This window comes from Heteronotia binoei, chromosome 5 (assembly GCF_032191835.1).
Source record: "Heteronotia binoei isolate CCM8104 ecotype False Entrance Well chromosome 5, APGP_CSIRO_Hbin_v1, whole genome shotgun sequence".
Taxonomy (NCBI): Eukaryota; Metazoa; Chordata; class Lepidosauria; order Squamata; family Gekkonidae; genus Heteronotia; species Heteronotia binoei.
The window spans coordinates 3,264,532-3,283,375 of NC_083227.1; the positions used below are offsets into that span (position 1 = coordinate 3,264,532).

General features: G+C 48.1%; 1 protein-coding gene across 1 annotated transcript in view; it reads right to left on the reverse strand.

The window, feature by feature from the left end:
• Nucleotides 1-18,844, reverse strand: part of LOC132571392 (paternally-expressed gene 3 protein-like) — a 150,574-nt gene that overhangs the window by 27,173 nt on the left and 104,557 nt on the right. Inside the window, exons 33-49 of the mRNA XM_060238189.1 lie at nucleotides 14,646-14,699; nucleotides 13,851-13,904; nucleotides 13,631-13,738; nucleotides 12,889-12,942; nucleotides 9,459-9,509; nucleotides 9,311-9,364; nucleotides 9,163-9,216; nucleotides 9,016-9,069; nucleotides 8,871-8,921; nucleotides 8,726-8,776; nucleotides 8,578-8,631; nucleotides 8,358-8,465; nucleotides 7,613-7,666; nucleotides 5,304-5,561; nucleotides 4,725-4,839; nucleotides 3,193-3,269; nucleotides 1,568-1,676 (exon numbers count right to left, since the gene is read on the reverse strand). Of these exons, the coding sequence (XP_060094172.1) occupies nucleotides 1,568-1,676; nucleotides 3,193-3,269; nucleotides 4,725-4,839; nucleotides 5,304-5,561; nucleotides 7,613-7,666; nucleotides 8,358-8,465; nucleotides 8,578-8,631; nucleotides 8,726-8,776; nucleotides 8,871-8,921; nucleotides 9,016-9,069; nucleotides 9,163-9,216; nucleotides 9,311-9,364; nucleotides 9,459-9,509; nucleotides 12,889-12,942; nucleotides 13,631-13,738; nucleotides 13,851-13,904; nucleotides 14,646-14,699 (1,360 nt within the window). The remainder of the gene's footprint in view (nucleotides 1-1,567; nucleotides 1,677-3,192; nucleotides 3,270-4,724; nucleotides 4,840-5,303; nucleotides 5,562-7,612; nucleotides 7,667-8,357; nucleotides 8,466-8,577; nucleotides 8,632-8,725; nucleotides 8,777-8,870; nucleotides 8,922-9,015; nucleotides 9,070-9,162; nucleotides 9,217-9,310; nucleotides 9,365-9,458; nucleotides 9,510-12,888; nucleotides 12,943-13,630; nucleotides 13,739-13,850; nucleotides 13,905-14,645; nucleotides 14,700-18,844) is intronic.

Genomic DNA, 18,844 nt, shown 5'->3' on the forward strand with positions numbered 1-18,844 from the left:
AGCATGCCTTGGTATTTTCTTGCTTCAATACTATGAATAGTTTTATTTAGAATAACTAAAGGGTGATTAACATGTGGAATTCACTGCCACAAGTGGTGGCGGCTACAAGCATAGCCAGCTTTAAGAGGGGGTTGGATAAAAATATGAAGCAAAGGTCCATCAGTGACTATTAGCCACAGTGTGTGTGTGTGTGTGTATACACACAGAGTGTTGGACTGGATGGGCCGTTGGCCTGATCCAAAATGGCTTCTCTTATGTTCTTATGTGACACAGTTGGACTGGACGGGCCATTGGCCTGATCCAAAATGGCTTCTCTTATGTTCTTATGTGGCACAGTTGGACTGGACAGGCCATTGGCCAGATCAAAAATGGCTTCTCTTATGTTCTTATGTGACACAGTTGGACTGGACGGGCCATTGGCCTGATCCAAAATGGCTTCTCTTATGTTCTTATGTGACACGGTTGGACTGGACGGGCCATTGGCCTGATCCAACATGGCTTCTCTTATGTTCTTATGTGACACAGAGTGCTGGACTGGAGGGGCCATTGGCCTGATCCAACATGGCTCCTCTTATGTTCTTATGTGACACAGTGTTGGACTGGACGGGCCATTGGCCTGATCCAATATGGCTTCTCTTATATGACACAGAGTGTTGGACTGGAGGGGCCATTGGCCTGATCCAACATGGCTTCTTTTCTGTTCTTATAATTTAGGCTACAGCTGGAATACATGCTGCAACAAGAGGTGCCATGTAATACCACACTAATACCAAATATTTAATATATTATCTAGAACAGTTCACTATTCATGTAGCTCTCTTATCTGGGAGAACCAGGTTTGATTCCCCACTCTTCCACTTGCACCTGCTGGAATGGTCTTGGGTCAGCCATCTCTCTCTTATCTGGGAGATCTGGGTTTGATTCCCCACTCCTCCACTTGTACCTGCTGGAATGGCCTTGGGTCAGCCAGAGCTCTCTTATCTGGGAGAACCAGGTGTGATTCCCCACTCCTCCACTTGCACCTGCTGGGATGGACTTGGGTCAGCCAGAGCTCTCTTATCTGGAGAACCAGGTTGGACTCCCCACTCCTCCACTTGCAGCTGCTGGAATGGCCTTGGGTTAGCCATAGCTGTCTTATCTGGGAGAACCGGGTTGGATTCCCCACTCCTCCACTTGCAGCTGCTGGAATGGCCTTGGGTCAGCCATAGCTCTGGCAGAGGCTGTCCTTGAAAGGGCATCTGCTGTGAGAGCCCTCTCAGCCCCACCCACCTCACAGCATGTCTGTTGAGGGGGAAGAAGATATGGGAGATTGTGAACCGCTCTGAGTCTCTGATTCAGAGACAATGGCGGGGTATAAATCTGCAGTTCTTCTTCGTCTTCTACCTGATTCTTTTAACTGGAGATGCAGGGGATTGAACCTGGGACCTTCTGCATGCCAAGAGGATGCTCTACCAATAAGCTGCAGCCCCCCCTGCATGCAGCAAGAACAGGCCTGACAACGGCGTATCACGATTCAATTTTTTGATTCATGCCTCCTCAGCAATTCATACCTTTCAAAGATCCTTACCCAGAAAGGCCACATTCTCATAGTTCTCCAGAGTAACTTCCTTGTACAGAGCACTTTGTTCTGGATCCAGTAAGGCCCAGTCTCCCTCAGTGAAAGAGACGGACACGTCCTCCAAGGAAAAGGGATACTGGGGGAAGAAAAACAAAACCAATTCCCTCTTCAGAGATTTATTCATTTTTATTTACTTTGGATTTATATATGGCCCCGTGGCGCAGAGTGGTAAAGCAGCAGTACTACAGTACTGTGGTCTGAACTCTCTGCTCAGGACCTGAGTTCGATTCCGGCGGAAGGTAGATTCAGATAGCCAGCCCAAGGTTGGCTCAGCCTTCCATCCTTCCGAGGTCGGCAAAATGAGTCCCCAGCTTTGCTGGGGGGAAAGTGTAGAGGACTGGGGAAGGCAATGACAAGAAAGGAAAGGTTCCCTGTGCAAGCACTAGTCGTTTTCGACTCTGGGGTGACATTGCTTTCACAACGTTTTCACGGCAGACTTTTTACGGGGTGGTTTGCCATTGCCTTCCCCAGTCATCTACGCTTTCTCCCCAGCAAGCTGGGGACTCATTTGACCCACTTCAGAAGGATGGAAGGCTGAGTCAACCTTGGGCCAGCTACCTGAACCAGCTTCTACTGGGGTCAAACTCAGGTCGTGAGCAGAGAGTTCAGATCACAGTACTACAATACCATTCTGTGCCACGAGGCCACTATGGGGCAATGGCAAACCACCCCGTAAAAAGTCTGCCGTGAAAACGTTGTGAAAGCAACGTCACCCCAGAGTCGGTAACGACTGGAGCTTGCACAGGGGGCTACCTTTACCTTTAAGAAGAGCCCTGTGGTGCAGAGGGGTAAAGCTGCAGTACTGCAGTCTTCCTAAGCTCTGCTGATGACCTGAGTTCGATCCCCGGCGGAAGCTGGGTTTTCAGGTAGCCGGCTCGAGGTTGACTCAGCCTTCCATCCTTCCGAGGTGGGTCAAATGTGTCCCCAGCTTGCTGGAGGGAAAGCGTAGAGGACTGGGGAAGGCAATGGCAAACCACCCCGTTAAAAGGTCTGCCGTGAAAACGTTGTGAAAGCAACGTCACCCCAGAGTCGGAAACGACTGGTGCTTGCACGGGGGACCTTTCCTTTCCTGGATTTATATGCTGCCCACTCCACAAGCGGCTAACAGTCATGGTAAAAAACAATCTGAATGACAGTTTTGAAACGATAAAAACATGTACAAACAATTTAAAAACTAGATATTTGGCGCTATGGGAATTTTTTTTTTTTACATAGGCGGATCAGATTATACTGATTTCAGTTCTTCCATAATGTCGGTGCTGCCACTGAGAAGGCCCTGGCCCGCGTAGAGCTTAGTCTGGCCTCCCTTGGTCCGAGGATGGATAGCAAAGTTTGGACTCCTGAAAGCAGTGCTCTCTGGGGTGTGGATGGGGAAAGGCAGATAAGAGACTGCACACTGGAAAGGAACAGTCTGCGAAGCGACAGTATGTGTGACTTTGGGATGGGCCAAGGGAACAACATTGAAAGGATCTCTCGCCTGGACACTTTGTACAAATGCAGGTGCAAAAGCTCCCCTGAGAAAGAAGGAGGGAACCAGGCTGTCCCCCCCCCCCCCCACCCCTCATCTCTCCTACCTGGACTGGAGGATCGGCAGCCATTTCCACACCTCTGAAAAGACGATAGCTCAACAGCATCTCTTCACTGACTGTGACTGAGACAAGGGAGGAAGGAAGGGTGTTTATTTCTTTGTTCCCTGCTTCACACAACCCCCACCCGTCCTGACCCTAACCTTGCCATGTGTACGCTCAACAAATTTAAAATGCTTTTTACTGAAATCGGAGGGAGGCACAAGAAAACACCAGGCACTTATGAGCCTTGGCGATTATAAATGCTGCCGATGTATTTCAGATCTGCAGATTTATACCCCCCTTTTCTCTCTGAATCACTCTAACCCTAACCCAAACTCAAAGCGGTTTACAATCTACTTTATCTTCTTCCCCCACAACAGACACCCTGTGAAGTGGATGGGACTGAGAGAGCTCCCCCCAGAAAGCTGCCCTTTCAAGGAAAACCTCTGCCAGAGCAATGGCTGACCCAAGGCCATTCCAGCAGGTGCAAGTGGAGGAGTGGGGAATCCAACTCTGTTCTCCCAGATAAGAGAGCTATGCTGACCCAAGGCCCTTCCAGCAGCTGCAAGTGGAGGAGTGGAGAATCAAACCCAGTTCTCCCAGGTAAAAGAGCTCTGGCTGACCCAAGGCCATTCCAGAAGCTGCAAGTGGAGGAGTGGGGAATCAAACCCGGTTCTCCCAGATAAGAGAGCTATGGCTGACCCAAGGCCATTCCAGAAGCTGCAAGTGGAGGAGTGGGGAATCAACCTGGGTCTCCCAGATAAGAGCCCACACACTTCATCACTATACCAAACTGGCTCTCAACTTTAATGGGAGACCTGTGTTTTTATACCTTCCCACCCCCCTGTCGCCTGGAACCTTGAGATCCTTTTATGGGAAGGAAGGTGAGATATGAATATTTTAATTAAATAACTAATTAATGGGAGGAATCACCCTCCAGAAGTTTATCTAATCTCCTTTTAGAGGCATGACTGTGGATATTAATAGCCACAAATTAACTTTGTGCTGTGTGAAAAAGAATCCCCCCCCCCGATTTTATTTATTTATGAATGAATGAATGAATAAATGATTTATATTCCGCCCTTCCCACAAGTGGCCCAGGGCGGCTCCCAACAAATAGACAAACATAAAATTAAACAAGTATTTAAATATATAAACAATTAAAACATTTAAAACTGTTAAAACCTTAAAACCATTAAACATTACAAAAATGTGTATAACAGGAGTCTGGCAAAGCTACATTTAGTTTCTCATCTCAGCTAGGTGTAGGCTAGCCGGAAGAGGGTTGTCTTACAGCCCTGCGGAACTGAACAAGGTCCCGCAGGGCCCTCACCTCCTCCGGCAGCTGATTCCACCATGTAGGGGCCATAACAGAGAAGGCCCTGTCCCTAGTGGATTTTAGGCGGGCTTCTTTTGGCCCATGGATAGCAAGAAGATTTTGGGTTCCGGATCTCAGTACTCTCTGGGGAACATGTGGGGATCTCTCTGTCTACCACATTCTCAGTGTGTCCCAATTCCATCCTGGCACAAGTCCTTACAAAAGGAGAGGGCATCTTGGGCATACTCTTCGGCCTGCGTCCTCGGCCCTTGCTCCAAGGAAGCGCCTTCCGCCTCAGGGAATGTAGCTTCTGTCTTCACGGATGGTCCCCACATCTGAAACACCAGTGAGGGAGAGAGGTAAGAGATGGAATGGAAGGGAGTCCACTCCCAGACTCTGCACCCCTCCATCAGCAAACCCGGTGAGTTATCCGGACGGATCTCCTGATGGAGGCCATTAAATCTCCCACTTGGATGATTTAACACTTGGACAAATATCAGGCAGGGAAACTTTAGGATAAGGCCTGATGTCACTGCTGTAATTGGACGTAACTCACCTGTTCTGCCTGCCTCTTCTCCTCTGCCTGACTCAGGAGGAAACCTTCGGCCAGGGCCACCGCCTGGGAACTGGTCTCTGGCCCACATCTTCTGACCCAGCCCTGCATTTCCTGGGGCAGGAGAGTCAGGAACTGCTCCAGGATCACCAGGTCCACGATCTGCTTCTTGGTGTGCTTCTCCGGCTTCAGCCACTGGCTGCAAAGTCCATGGAGCCGGCTGCAAACCTCTCGGGGCCCATCGGCCTCATGGTAGCGGAACTTCCGGAAGCGTCGGCAATGCACATCTGGAGTCACGGTGTCCTTAGCTGAGACCTCTGGCACGGCTTTTCCCCAGAATTCAGCACCACTTTCAGGTTGGATGGGATGGGGGCTTTCCCTTGCTTTTTTGCCTATTCCAGGTCCTTCTGGGACCTGCTCTTCCATCGCCTTCCTCTTCTCTTGGGTCTCCTCGGTCTGTGAAAACTTCCTATGATCCACCTGCTTATGATCTGAGGCTTCTCCCTGAAGGGAACGGAGAGAGACAGACAGCAGCGTGTCAAAAAGAAGATCTAAAAGAATGGAGATACACGACTGAACATCACAAACCTTCTTAGTGAACTGCCCTGCTAGATCAGAGCAGAAGGGCTTCCACACTTCACTGCCACAGGAGGTGGTGGCGGCTACAAGCATAGCCAGCCTTAAGAGGGGATTGGAAAAAAATATGGAGCAGAGGTCCATCAGTGGCTATTAGCCACAGTGTATGTATATATATATTGGCCACTGTGTGACACAGAGTGTTGGACTGGATGGGCCACTGGCCTGATCCAGCATGGCTTCTCTTATGTGACACAGAGTGTTGGACTGGATGGGCCATTGGCCTGATCCAACAGGGCTTCTCTTATGTGACACAGAGTGTTGGACTGGATGGGCCATTGGCCTGATCCAGCATGGCTTCTCTTATGTGACACAGAGTGTTGGACTGGATGGGCCATTGGCCTGATCCAACAGGGCTTCTCTTATGTGACACAGAGTGTTGGACTGGAGGGGCCACTGGCCTGATCCAACATGGCTTCTCTTATGTTCTTATGTGACACAGAGTGTTGGACTGGATGGGCCACTGGCCTGATCCAACATGGCTTCTCTTATGTTCTTATGTAACACAGAGTGTTGGACTGGAGGGGCCACTGGCCTGATCCAACAGGGCTTCTCTTATGTTCTTATGTGACACAGAGTGTTGGACTGGATGGGCCACTGGCCTGATCCAACATGGCTTCTCTTATGTTCTTATGTGACACAGAGTGTTGGACTGGAGGGGCCACTGGCCTGATCCAACAGGGCTTCTCTTATGTTCTTATGTGACACAGAGTGTTGGACTGGAGGGGCCACTGGCCTGATCCAACAGGGCTTCTCTTATGTTCTTATGTGACACAGAGTGTTGGACTGGATGGGCCACTGGCCTGATCCAACATGGCTTCTCTTATGTTCTCATGTGACACAGAATGTTGGAGTGGATGGGCCACTGGCCTGATCCAACATGGCTTCTCTTATGTTCTTATGTGATACGGAGTGTTGGACTGGAAGGGCCACTGTCCTGATCCAACATGGCTTCTCTTATGTTCTTACGTGACACAGAGTGTTGGACTGAAGCGGCCATTGGCCTGATCCAACAGGGCTTCTCTTATGTGACACAGAATGTTGGACGGGATGGGCCATTGGCCTGATCCAACAGGGCTTCTCTTATGTTCTTACGTGACACAAAGTGTTGGACTGGATGGGCCACTGGCCTGATTCAACATGGCTTCTCTTATGTTCTTTGTGCATAACTATAATCTAATGAGATATGTCAAATTAGAAGTGCATATAGACAGAAAATTAACAAGTGGCTTAATAGAAATAATAAAAAAGGTCAAGGTAGTCCCCTGTGCAAGCACCAGCCGTTTCCGACTCCGGGGTGACATTGCTTTTACAACGTTTTCACAGCAGACTTTTTATGGGGTGGTTTGTCATTGTCTTCCCCAGTCATCTACGCTTTCCCCACAGCAAACTGGGTACTTTTTACCGACCTCGGAAAGATGGAAAGCTGAGTCAACCTTGGCTACCCGAACCAGCTTTCGCTGGAATAGAACTCAGGTCGTGAGCAGAGAGTTCAGACCACAGTACTGCAGCCTCTGAGGAGACAGAGCTTGTTTTTCCAGGTTCTCTCAATCACACAGCAGAGGGTTCTAACTGCAGTACTGCAGCTTTACCACTCTGTGCCACGGGGCTCTTGAATTGAAATAACGGTCTGTTGTTAACATCAAAATCTCTCACTATGGGCTCTGCGCTACTGGAATCCAGCACAGTTCAGCAGGCGGAGCTCTGAAAGGCCTTCTCTGGGAACCCTGCCACGAGGGCTCTCTGGACATCGAAGGATAACACGGAAGGTGGACCAAAAAGGGCAGCCTCAGAGGACGGCGTTTGGGCCCCTGGGAGTGGGCAGCGGCCCAAGCCCCTCTGCTTTCCCTTCCTTCAAACCATCACACTGCTCTTTACGCTTTAAGGGCCTTTCTGAGTGGGTTGGGGGAGCTACTGACCTTGGGACTTTGTCTCCCTGGGCAGTCAGGCAGGCCAGGAACTCCCAGCTTCCCCTGTGGGTAAAAGAGAAAGAGAGAATGTGTCACGACTCAGGGGGGTCTTACCAATTGCTGCCACCGCTCTGGGTTAAGGGTTCCCCTTGAGAAGGTCCAGAGTCCCCTCCCAAGCCCTTCAGCTTAGCTTCGGCCAAATAATAGGCGTAAGGACCAGGCAGAGTGAACAACAACAACAAAAAGGTTCATTTTGAAGTCAGTGCAATATCAACAACAAGGTGCATAAAACAGTAAAAGGGTGAGGGGCATAAGCAAACGCCCTAACGCCTCTCTCTATACAGTCCTTACTGTCTCAGTCAGACTTGGGCCTACTCACCCTACCTCACGGGGTGGGGATCTCTCCCTGGCAGCAGCGCTTCCTCCTAGGAAAAGAACTCCCACTTCCTGGGCTTGGCCTTTATATATTCTCTTCCCGGGCCCCGCGCCTCTCTGGGTCTGTTTCCCTCCAAACCCCTCACTACCCAATCAGAGGGACAGAGGGGATCCTGGGAGATGTAGGCTTTTCCCAGTAACTCCTAAGCAGGCTTCCCTGGGGCTTGCAGGCCTCACTAGGCCCAGGATCATGAGAGAGAGATATGAACAGAGAGGTAACTGGAAGAGAGGAGCTCCAGCCACACACTGCAGAGGACATCGACCATCCCCACCCCCATTCCCAGGAGCATGGCTGCAGCCAGCCAAGACCCTTCCTCACCTTCTCTCCAACAAGTTCCAGGGGGCCTGGATCTTCAGGGGGATCTGTCCGCCCTTTGGGACCCTCCAGCCTGTCCTCACCTCGGGATCCTGGGACACCAACTTCCCCCTGAGCGTGGAGAGAAGGCAGAGTGGGTGAAGCGGAAAGCAGAACTGCCCAAACAGGCCTACAGAAGACTGAGGGGCTTCCTGGAGGGAGGAGCAAAGGGGGGCACACTCACTTGGTCGTCTTTCAACCCCATGTCACCCTTGAAGCCGGGAAATCCATCTTCTCCCTGCAGGAAACAGAAACCGTGAGGCACATTCTTGGGGAGGGGGGGGATGACTGAGGGGCTTCCTGGAGGGAGGAGCAAAGGGGGACACACTTACCTGGTCGTCTTTCACCCCCATGTCCCCCTTGGAGCCAGGAAATCCTTCTCCCTGCAGGAAACAGAAACCATGTGGCACATTCTTGGGGAGGGAGGAGAAGACTGAGGGGCTTCCTGGAGGGAGAACGAGAGGGGGGCACACTTACCTGGTCATCTTTCATCTGTGTGTCCCCCTTGAAGCCGGGAAATCCTTCTCCCTGCAGGAAACAGAAACCGTGAGGGTACATTCTTGGAGAGGGGGGGAAGACTGAGGGGCTTCCTGGAGGGAGAACCAGAGGGGGGCACACTTACCTGGTCGTCTTTCATCTCCGTGTCCCCCTTGAAGCCAGGAAATCCTTCTTCTGCCTGCAGGAAACAGAAACCATGAGGCACATTCTTGGGGAGGGGGGGAAGACTGAGGGGCTTCCTGGAGGGAGAACAAGAGGGGGGCACACTTACCTGGTCATCTTTCTCCCCCGTGTCTTCCTTGAAGCCGGGAAATCCTTCTTCTCCCTGCAGGAAACAGAAACCATGAGGCACATTCTTGGGGAGTGGGGAGAAGACTAAGGGGCTTCCTGGAGGGAGAACCAGAGGGGAACACGCTTACCTGGTCGTCTTTCTCCCCCGTGTCTCCCTTGAAGCCGGGAAATCCTTCTTCTCCCTGCAGGAAACAGAAACCATGAGGCACATTCTTGGGGAGGGGGGAGAAGACTGAGGGGCTTCCTGGAGGGAGAACCAGAGAGGGGTACATTTACCTGGTCGTCTTTCAGCTCTATGTCCCCCTTGATGCCGGGAAATCCTTCTCCCTGCGGGAAACAGAAATCATGAGGCACATTCTTGGGGAGGGGGGAATACACCCTGATAATGTACCAGACATTGCGGAACATGAAGGAGTTCTCCCCTTCCGGCTGAGGGTAGGAAGCTTCGCCCTCTCTCTCGCTTGGCTTCGTAAGACCATCAAGAAGTCAGATCTCTGGCTATGTAACACGAGCACTCTGGGGACACAACTCCCTTGCCACAATATTTTCATTGTATTATAACTCTTCCTGCTGATTATTCATGTTTTTCTGTAGTTGAAGCTTGTGCCAGGTTCGACTATTGGTGAACTTAGGAGTGCATGAGGTTTTTTAAAAGAATCTTTTGATAGCTCATTAAAACAGTTACAGGAATATTAAATTGATTTATATTTATATCCTGCCTTAACCTATTGGGGCTCAAAGTGGCTAATAAGAGTTAAAATGCATAATGTTAATATAAAATACAGTAAAATCGTTAAAATTCATTGAACACATACAATACACTTACACAATATAGTTTCAGTCCAAAATCCAAGATGGCATCAACATTATTAGTTCGTATTTGGCGCTGCATACGATAATGTTGTTAAGTATCGTTTATAACGCGCTATATTTATACGGGGATTTAGTGTGCCCCGTGGTAGTGTGCGCAGAGTGGTAAAGCTGCAGTACTGTGGTCTGAACTCTCTGCTCACGACCTGAGTTCGATCCCAGTGAAAGCTGGTTCAGGTAGCCGACTCCAGGTTGACTCAGCCTTCCATCCTTCCGAGGTCGGTAAAACGAGTACCCAGCTTGCTGGGTGGAAAGCGTAGAGGACTGGGGAAGGCAATGGCAAACCACCCCGTCAAAAGTCTGCCGTGAAAACGTTGTGAAAGCAGCATCACCCCAGAGTCGGAAACGACTGGTGCTTGCACAGGGGACCTTTCCTTTCCTTAATGCCTTTAAGAGAGATTAGGAGCTACATTTGGCCTTCTAATCTCAGTTGAAAAGATAATGAGCGCATATTGTATGTATTCATAGATACACCTGTTGGATTATCTCACCAATACTGAGATCTCATCATCAAACGACCCACCATTTACCTAGAAGATTATTACCTATTTAAGTCAGGAGACACAACAAGACTCCTACGTGGTAAGCGAATCAGGTTTCTCTAGACAGAATTCTCAGAAGAGATCGTGAGAACCATGTTTCTGGTTCGTGTGTGATTATGAAAGGTTCATGTGAAATTCATGTCTTGGGAGTTATAGGTAAAATTTTCAGAAAGAAGTTTAAGACAATAATCTGAAAGTTGGTTCGCTAGCCATTTAACCTATTCTACTATTGTTTATATATTTGTTTATTTAATTAGATTTCTATCTCGCCCTCCCCTTACGGGCTCAGGGTGGCTAACATTTTAAAATCAACAATTCAGTTTAAAAACAAGACAACATAATAAAACAGCAATATACCAATTTACAGACTATATAGTGTAGTCATCCAAGATCCGTTTTATCATTGCTACTGTTGTTACATTATTACTGCTATTATGTTGGCACTCAGATGTTGTTATCATAGTGTCGGTCGGCCTTCCTCAGGTGTTAAACGCAAGCCAAACAGTTTGGGGAGGGACGGTGGCTCAGGGGTAGAGCATCTGCTTGGGAAGCAGAAAGTCCCAGGTTCAATCCCTGGAATCTCCAGGCAAACAGGTGTGAAAAAAGGTCCAGGCAAATAGGTGTGAAAAAACATCAGCTTGAGACCCTGGAGAGCCGCTGCCAGTCTGAGAAGACAAATCTGACTTTGATGGACCAAAGGTCTGTTTCAGGATAAGGCAGCGTCATATGTTCACCCTGCAGAACCGTACAAGGTCCCGCAAGGCTCTAACTTCTTCTGGAAGGGGATTCCACCATGTGGGGGCCACCACAGAAAAGGCCCTGGCGGTAACCAACCATGTTTCTTTTGGCCCAGGGATCATTAAAAGATTTTGAGAGCGTGAGCATAGGTGTCTGCGGGGATATATATGGAAAGAAGTTTGATCATTTTAGTGCTTGTTTCTTCTAGCAGCTAGAGGATTAATTATTGTCTTATTGTCTTATCTGATTGTTTTATTGTTTTAATATTGTTTTTCTTTACTGTCTATTTTGTGTTGTTAGCCACCTTGAGTCTGTACGGAATGGGTGGGATATAAATACAATGTAAATAAAACAAATAAATAAATTCCCACATGTTTATATTTTATAAATTCCCACATGCTTATATTCGAGAGCCAGATTGGTGTAGTGGTTAAGTGCGTGGACTCTTATCTGGGAGAACCGGGTTTGATTCCCCACTCCTCCACTTGCACCTGCTGGAATGGCCTTGGGTTAGCCGTAGCTCTGGCAGAGGTTGTCCTTGAAAGGGCAGCTGCTGTGAGAGCCCTCTCAGCCCCACCCACCTCACAGGGTGTCTGTTGTGGGGGGAGAAGATATGGAAGATTGTAAGCCACTCTGAGTCTCTGATTCAGAGAGAAGGGCGGGATATAAATCTGCAATTCTTCTTCTTCAATATTTTTAAGGTCTTTTCTAATAAAGAGAACCAGGGGTGGAATTCTAGCAGGAGCTCCTTTGCATATTAGGCCCCACCCCCTGATGTAGCCGATCCTCCGAGAGCTTACAAAAAAGAGCCGTGTAAGCTCTCAGAGGATTGGCTACATCAGGGGGTGGGGCCTAATATGCAAAGGAGCTCCTGCTAGAATTCCACCCCTGCTGCACACCACACCTCATCCAATCACACCTGCTCTTGCCATTTGCCTGCTAATGTCATTTGGCATCTGAAATCACCCCACTTTCCAACAGAAAGGAAAGATGGGCTCACATTCCAGCTGTATCTGAAGAAGTTCATAGTGCCTCCCGAAAGCTCTTCTTCTGCCACAAATTTTGTTAGTCTTCAAGCTGGACTCTGGCTCTTTCCTCCTGCTACAGACAGACTTAACAGGGCAACCCGTCTTGACCCAAAATTCTGTCAGCCTCTAAGGCACCGCTGGACACGAATCCAGCACGGTTCAGAGGGATGAGATCTGAAAGGCCTTTTCTGGGAACCACTCTGCACCACGGGGCTCTTTAACAGAAATAACGGTCTGTTGTTAACATCAAAATCTCTCACTGTGGGCTATGCGCTACTGGACTCAAATCCAGCACAGTTCAGAGGGATGAGACCTGAAAGGCCTTCTCTGGGAACCCTCCCACGAGGGCTCTCGGGACATCGAAGGATAACACGGAAGGTGGACCGAAAAGGGCAGCCTCAGAGGACGGCGTTTGGGCCCCTGGGAGTGGGCAGCGGCCCAGGCCCCTCTGCTTTCCTTTCCTTCAAACCATCACACTGCTCTTTACGCTTTAAGGGCCTTTCTGAGCGGGTAGGGGGAGCTACTGACCTTGGGACTTTGTCTCCCTGGGCAGTCAGGCAGGCCAGGAACTCCCAGCTTCCCCTGTGGGTAAAAGAGAAAGAGAGAATGTGTCACGACTCAGGGGGGTCTTACCAATTGCTGCCACCGCTCAGGGAGAAGGGTTCCCCTTGAGAAGACCCAGAGTCCCCTCCCAAGCCCTTCACTTAGCTTAGGCCAAATAATAGGCGTAAGGACCAGGCAGAGTGAACAACAACAACAAAAAGGTTCATTTTAAAGTCAGTGCAATATCAACGACAAGGTGCATAAAACTGTAAAAGGGTGAAGGGCATAAGCAAACGCCCTAACGCATCTCTCTATACAGTCCCTACTGTCTCAGTCAGTCATGGGGCTACTCATCTTACCTCACAGGGTGAGGATCTCTCCCTGGCAGCAGCTCTTCTTCCTAGGAAAAGAACCCCCACTTCCTGGGTTTGGCCTTTATATATTCTCTTCCCGGGCCCCACCCCTCTCTGGGCCTGTTTCCCTCCAAAACCTCTGCAACCCAATCAGAGAGACAGACGGAATCCTGGGAGACGTAGGCTTCTAACAGTAACTCCTAAGCGGGCTTCCCTGGGGCCTGCAGGCCTCACTAGGCCCAGGATCATGAGAGAGAGATGAAGAGAGAGGTAACTGGAAGAGAGGAGTTCCAGCCACACGCTGCAGAGGACATCCACCATCCCCACACCCCTTCCCAGGAGCATAGGCACAACCAGCTGCGACTCTTCCTTACCTTCTCTTCAAGAAGCTCGAGGGGGCCTGGATCTTCAGTGGGGTCTGTCCACCCTTTGGGACCCTCCAGTCTGTCCTCACTTCGGGATTCTGGGACACCAACTTCCCCCTGAGCGTGGAGAGAAGGCAGAGTGGGTGAAGCGAAAAGCAGAACTGCCCAAACAGGCGTGGAGAAGACTGAGGGGCTTCCTGGAGGGAAACCCAGAGGGGGGCACACTTACCTGGTCGTCTTTCATCTCTGTGTCCCCCTTGAAGCCAGGAAATCTGTCTTCTCCCTGCAGGAAACAGAAATCATGAGGCACATTCTTGGGGAGGGGGGAGAAGACTGAGGCGCTTCCTGGAAGGGTATTATAGCATTGGAGAAAGTCCAATTGCACTGGAGAAAGCACTGGAGAAAGTCCAGAAAAGGGCAACTAGAATGCTTAAAGGGCTGGAACAATTTCCCTATGAAGAAAGGTTGAAACGCTTGGGACTCTTTAGCTTGGAGAAACGTCGACTGTGGGGTGACATGATAGAGGTTTACAAGATAATGCATGGGATGGAGACAGTAGAGAAAGAGGTACTTTTCTCCCTTTCTCACAATACAAGAACTCGTGGGCATTCGATGAAATTGCTGAGCAAACAGGTTAAAACGAATAGAAGGAAGTACTTCTTAACCCAAAGGGTGATTAACATGTGGAATTCACTGCCACAGGAGGTGGTGGCAGCCACAAGCATGGCCACCTTCAAGAGGGGTTTAGATAAAAATATGGAGCAGAGGTCCATCAGTGGCTATTAGCCACAGTGTGTTGATAGATAGATAGATAGATAGATAGATAGATAGATAGATAGATAGATAGATAGATAGATAGATAGATAGATAGATAGATAGATAGATAGATAGATAGATAGATAGATAGATAGATAGATAAAAAAATTTTGGCCACTGTGTGACACAGAGTGTTGGACTGGATGGGCCATTGGCCTGATCCAACATGGCTTCTTTTATGTTCTTAACCAGAGGGGGGCACACTTACCTGGTCATCTTTCATCTCCGTGTCCCCCTTGAAGCCAGGAAATCCTTCTTCTCCCTGCAGGAAACAGAAATCATGAGGCGCATTCTTGGGGAGGGGGGAGTACACCCTGATAATGTACCATACATTGCGGAACATGAAGGAGTTCTCCCCTTCCGGCCGAGGGTGGGAAGCTTTGCCCTCTCTCTCGCTTGGCTTCGTAAGACCATCAAGAAGTCAGATCTCTGGCTATGTAACATGAGCACTCTGGGGACACAACTCCCTTGCCACAATATTGTCATTATATTATAACTCTTCCTGCTGATTATTCATGTTTTTCTGTAGTTGAAGCTTGTGCCAGGTTCGACTATTGGCGAACTTAGGCGCGCCTAAGGTTTTTTAAAGGAATCTTTTGATAGCTCATTAAAACAGTTACAGGAATATTAAATTGATTTATATTTATATCCTGCCCTAACCTATTGGGCTCAAAGTGGCTAATAAGAGTTAAAATGCATAATGTTAATATAAAATACAGAAATATCATTAAAATTCATTGAACACATACAATACATTTGCAGTTTCAATCCTAAAATCCAAGATGGCATCAACATTATTAGTTCGTATTTGGCACTGCATACGATAATGTTGTTAAGTATCGTTTATAACGCGCTATATTTATACTGGGATTTAGTGTGCCCCGTGGCGCAGAGTGGTAAAGCTGCAGTACTGTGGTCTGAACTCTCTGCTCAAGACCTGAGTTCGATCCCAGCGAAAGCTGGTTCAGGTAGCCGGCCCAAGGTTGACTCAGCCTTCCATCCTTCCGAGGTCAGTCAAAAGAGTTCCCAGCTTGTTGGGGGGGAAAGCGTAGAGGACTGGGGAAGGCAATGGCGAACCACCCCGTCAAAAGTCTGCCGTGAAAACGTTGTGAAAGCAACGTCACCCCAGAGTCGGAAACGACTGTGCTTGCACAGGGGACCTTTCCTTTCCCTAATGCCTTTAAGAGAGATTAGGAGCTACATTTGGCCTTCTAATCTCGGTTGAAAAGATAACGAGCGCATATTGTATGTATTCATAGATTCACCTGTTGGATTATCTCACCAATACTGAGATCTCATCATCAAACGACCCACCATTTACCTAGAAGATTATTACCTATTTAAGTCAGGAGACACAACAAGACTCCTACGTGGTAAGCGAATCAGGTTTCTCTAGACAGAATTCTCAGAAGAGATCGTGAGAACCATGTTTCTGGTTCGTGTGTGATTATGTAAGGTTCATGTGAAATTCATGTCTTGGGAGTTATAGGTAAAATTTTCAGAAAGAAGTTTAAAACAATAATCTGAAAGTTGGTCTGCTAGCCATTTAACCTATTCTACTATTGTCTATATATTTGTTTATTTAATTAGATTTGTATCCCGCCCTTCCCTTACGGGCTCAGGGTGGCTAACATTTTAAAATCAACAATTCAGTTTAAACACAAGACAATATAATAAAACAGCAATATACCAATTTACAGACTATATAGGGTAGTCCGTTTTATCATTGCTACTGTTGTTACATTATTACTGCTATTATGTTGGCACTCAGATTTTATTATCATAGTGTCGGTCGGCCTTCCTCAGGTGTTAAATACAAGCCAAAACAGTTTGGGGAGGGACGGTGGCTCAGTGGTAAAGCATCTGCTTGGGAAGCAGAAAGTCCCAGGTTCAATCCCTGGCATCTCCAGGCAAATAGGTGTGAAAAAAGGTCCAGGCAAATAGGTGTGAAAAAACATCAGCTTGAGGACCCTGGAGAGCCGCTGCCAGTCTGAGAAGACAAATCTGACTTTGATGGACCAAAGGTCTGTTTCAGGATAAGGCAGCTTCATATGTTCACCCTGCAGAACCGTACAAGGTCCCGCAAGGCTCTAACTTCTTCTGGAAGGGGATTCCACCAAGTGGGGGCCACCACAGAAAAGGCCCTGGTGGTAACCAACCATGTTTCTTTTGGCCAGGGATCATTAAAAGATTTTGAGAGCGTGAGTATAGGTGTCTGCGGGGGTATATATGGAAAGAAGTTTGATCATTTTAGTGCTTGTTTCTTCTAGCAGCTAGAGGATTAATTATTGTCTTATTGTCTTATGTGATTGTTTTATTGTTTTAATATTGTTTTTGTTTACTGTCTATTTTGTGTTGTTAGCCACCTTGAGTCTGTACGGAATGGGTGGGATATAAATACAACGTAAATAAAATAAATAAATAAATAAATTCCCACATGCTTATATTCGAGAGCCAGATTGGTGTAGTGGTTAAGTGCGTGGACTCTTATCTGGGAGAACCGGGTTTGATTCCCCACTCCTCCAGTCAGGAGACACAACAAGACTCCTACGTGGTAAGCGAATCAGGTTTCTCTAGACAGAATTCTCAGAAGAGATCGTGAGAACCATGTTTCTGGTTCGTGTGTGATTATGTAAGGTTCATGTGAAATTCATGTCTTGGGAGTTATAGGTAAAATTTTCAGAAAGAAGTTTAAAACAATAATCTGAAAGTTGGTTCGCTAGCCATTTAACCTATTCTACTATTGTTTATATATTTGTTTATTTAATTAGATTTGTACCCCGCCCTCCCCTTACGGGCTCAGGGTGGCTAACATTTTAAAATCAACAATTCAGTTTAAGAACAAGGCAATATAATAAAACAGCAATATACCAATTTACAGACTATATAGGGTAGTCATCCAAGATCCCTTTTCTCATTTCTACTGTTGTTCCATTATTACTGCTATTATGTTGGCACTCAGATGTTGTTATCATAGTGTCGGTCGGCCTTCCTCAGGTGTTAAACACAAGCCAAAACAGTTTGGGGAGGGACGGTGGCTCAGTGGTAGAGCATCTGCTTAGGAAGCAGAAGGTCCCAGGTTCAATCCCTGCATCTCCAAAAAAGGGTCCAGGCAAATGGGTGTGAAAAAACCTCAGCTTGAGACCCTGGAGAGCTGCTGCCAGTCTGAGAAGACAATACTGACTGATGGACCAAAGGTCTGATTCAGGATAAGGCAGCTTCATATGTTCACCCTGCGGAACCATACAAGGTCCCGCAAGGCTCTAATTTCTTCTGGAAGGGGATTCCACCATGTGGGGGCCACCACAGAGAAGGCCCTGGCGGTAACCAACCATGCTTCTTTTGGCCCAGGGATCATTAAAAGATTTTGAGAGCGTGAGCATAGGTGTCTGCGGGGGTATATATGGAAAGAAGTTTGATCATTTTAGTGCTTGTTTCTTCCAGCAGCTAGAGGATTAATTATTGTCTTATCTGATTGTTTTAATATTGTTTTTGTTTACTGTCTATTTTGTGCTGTTAGCCACCTTGAGTCGGTATGGAATGGGTGGGATATAAATACAACGTAAATAAAACAAATAAATAAGTAAATTCCCACATGCTTATATTTTTAAGGTCTTTTCTAATAAAGAGAATCAGGGGTGGAATTCTAGCAGGAGCTCCTTTGCATATCAGGCCACACACCCCTGATGTAGCCGATCCTCTGAGAGCTTACAAAAAAGAGCCTTTGTAAGCTCTCTGAGGATTGGCACCATCAAGGGGTGGGGCCTGATATGCAAAGGAGCTCCTGCTAGAATCCCACCCCTGCTGCACACCACACCCTCATCCAATAACACCTGCTTTTGCCATTTGCCTGCTAATGTCGTTTGGCATCTGAAATCACCCCACTTTCCACAGATAGGAAAGATGGGCTCACATTCCAGCTGTATCTGAAGAAGTTCATAGTGCCTCCCGAAAGCTCTTCTTCTGCCACAAATTTTGTTAGTCTTCAAGCTGGACTCTGGCTCTTTCCTCCTGCTACAGACAGACTTAACAGGGCAACCTGTCTTGACCCAAAATTCTGTCAGCCTCTAAGGCACCGCTGGACACGAATCCAGCACGGTTCAGAGGGATGAGATCTGAAAGGCCTTTTCTGGGAACCACTCTGCACCACGGGGCTCTTTAACAGAAATAACGGGTCTGTTGTTAACATCAAAATCTCTCACTGTGGGCTATGCGCTACTGGACTCAAATCCAGCACAGTTCAGAGGGATGAGACCTGAAAGGCCTTCTCTGGGAACCCTCCCACGAGGGCTCTCTGGACATCGAAGGATAACACGGAAGGTGGACCGAAAAGGGCAGCCTCAGAGGACGGCGTTTGGGCCCCTGGGAGTGGGCAGCGGCCCAAGCCCCTCTGCTTTCCCTTCCTTC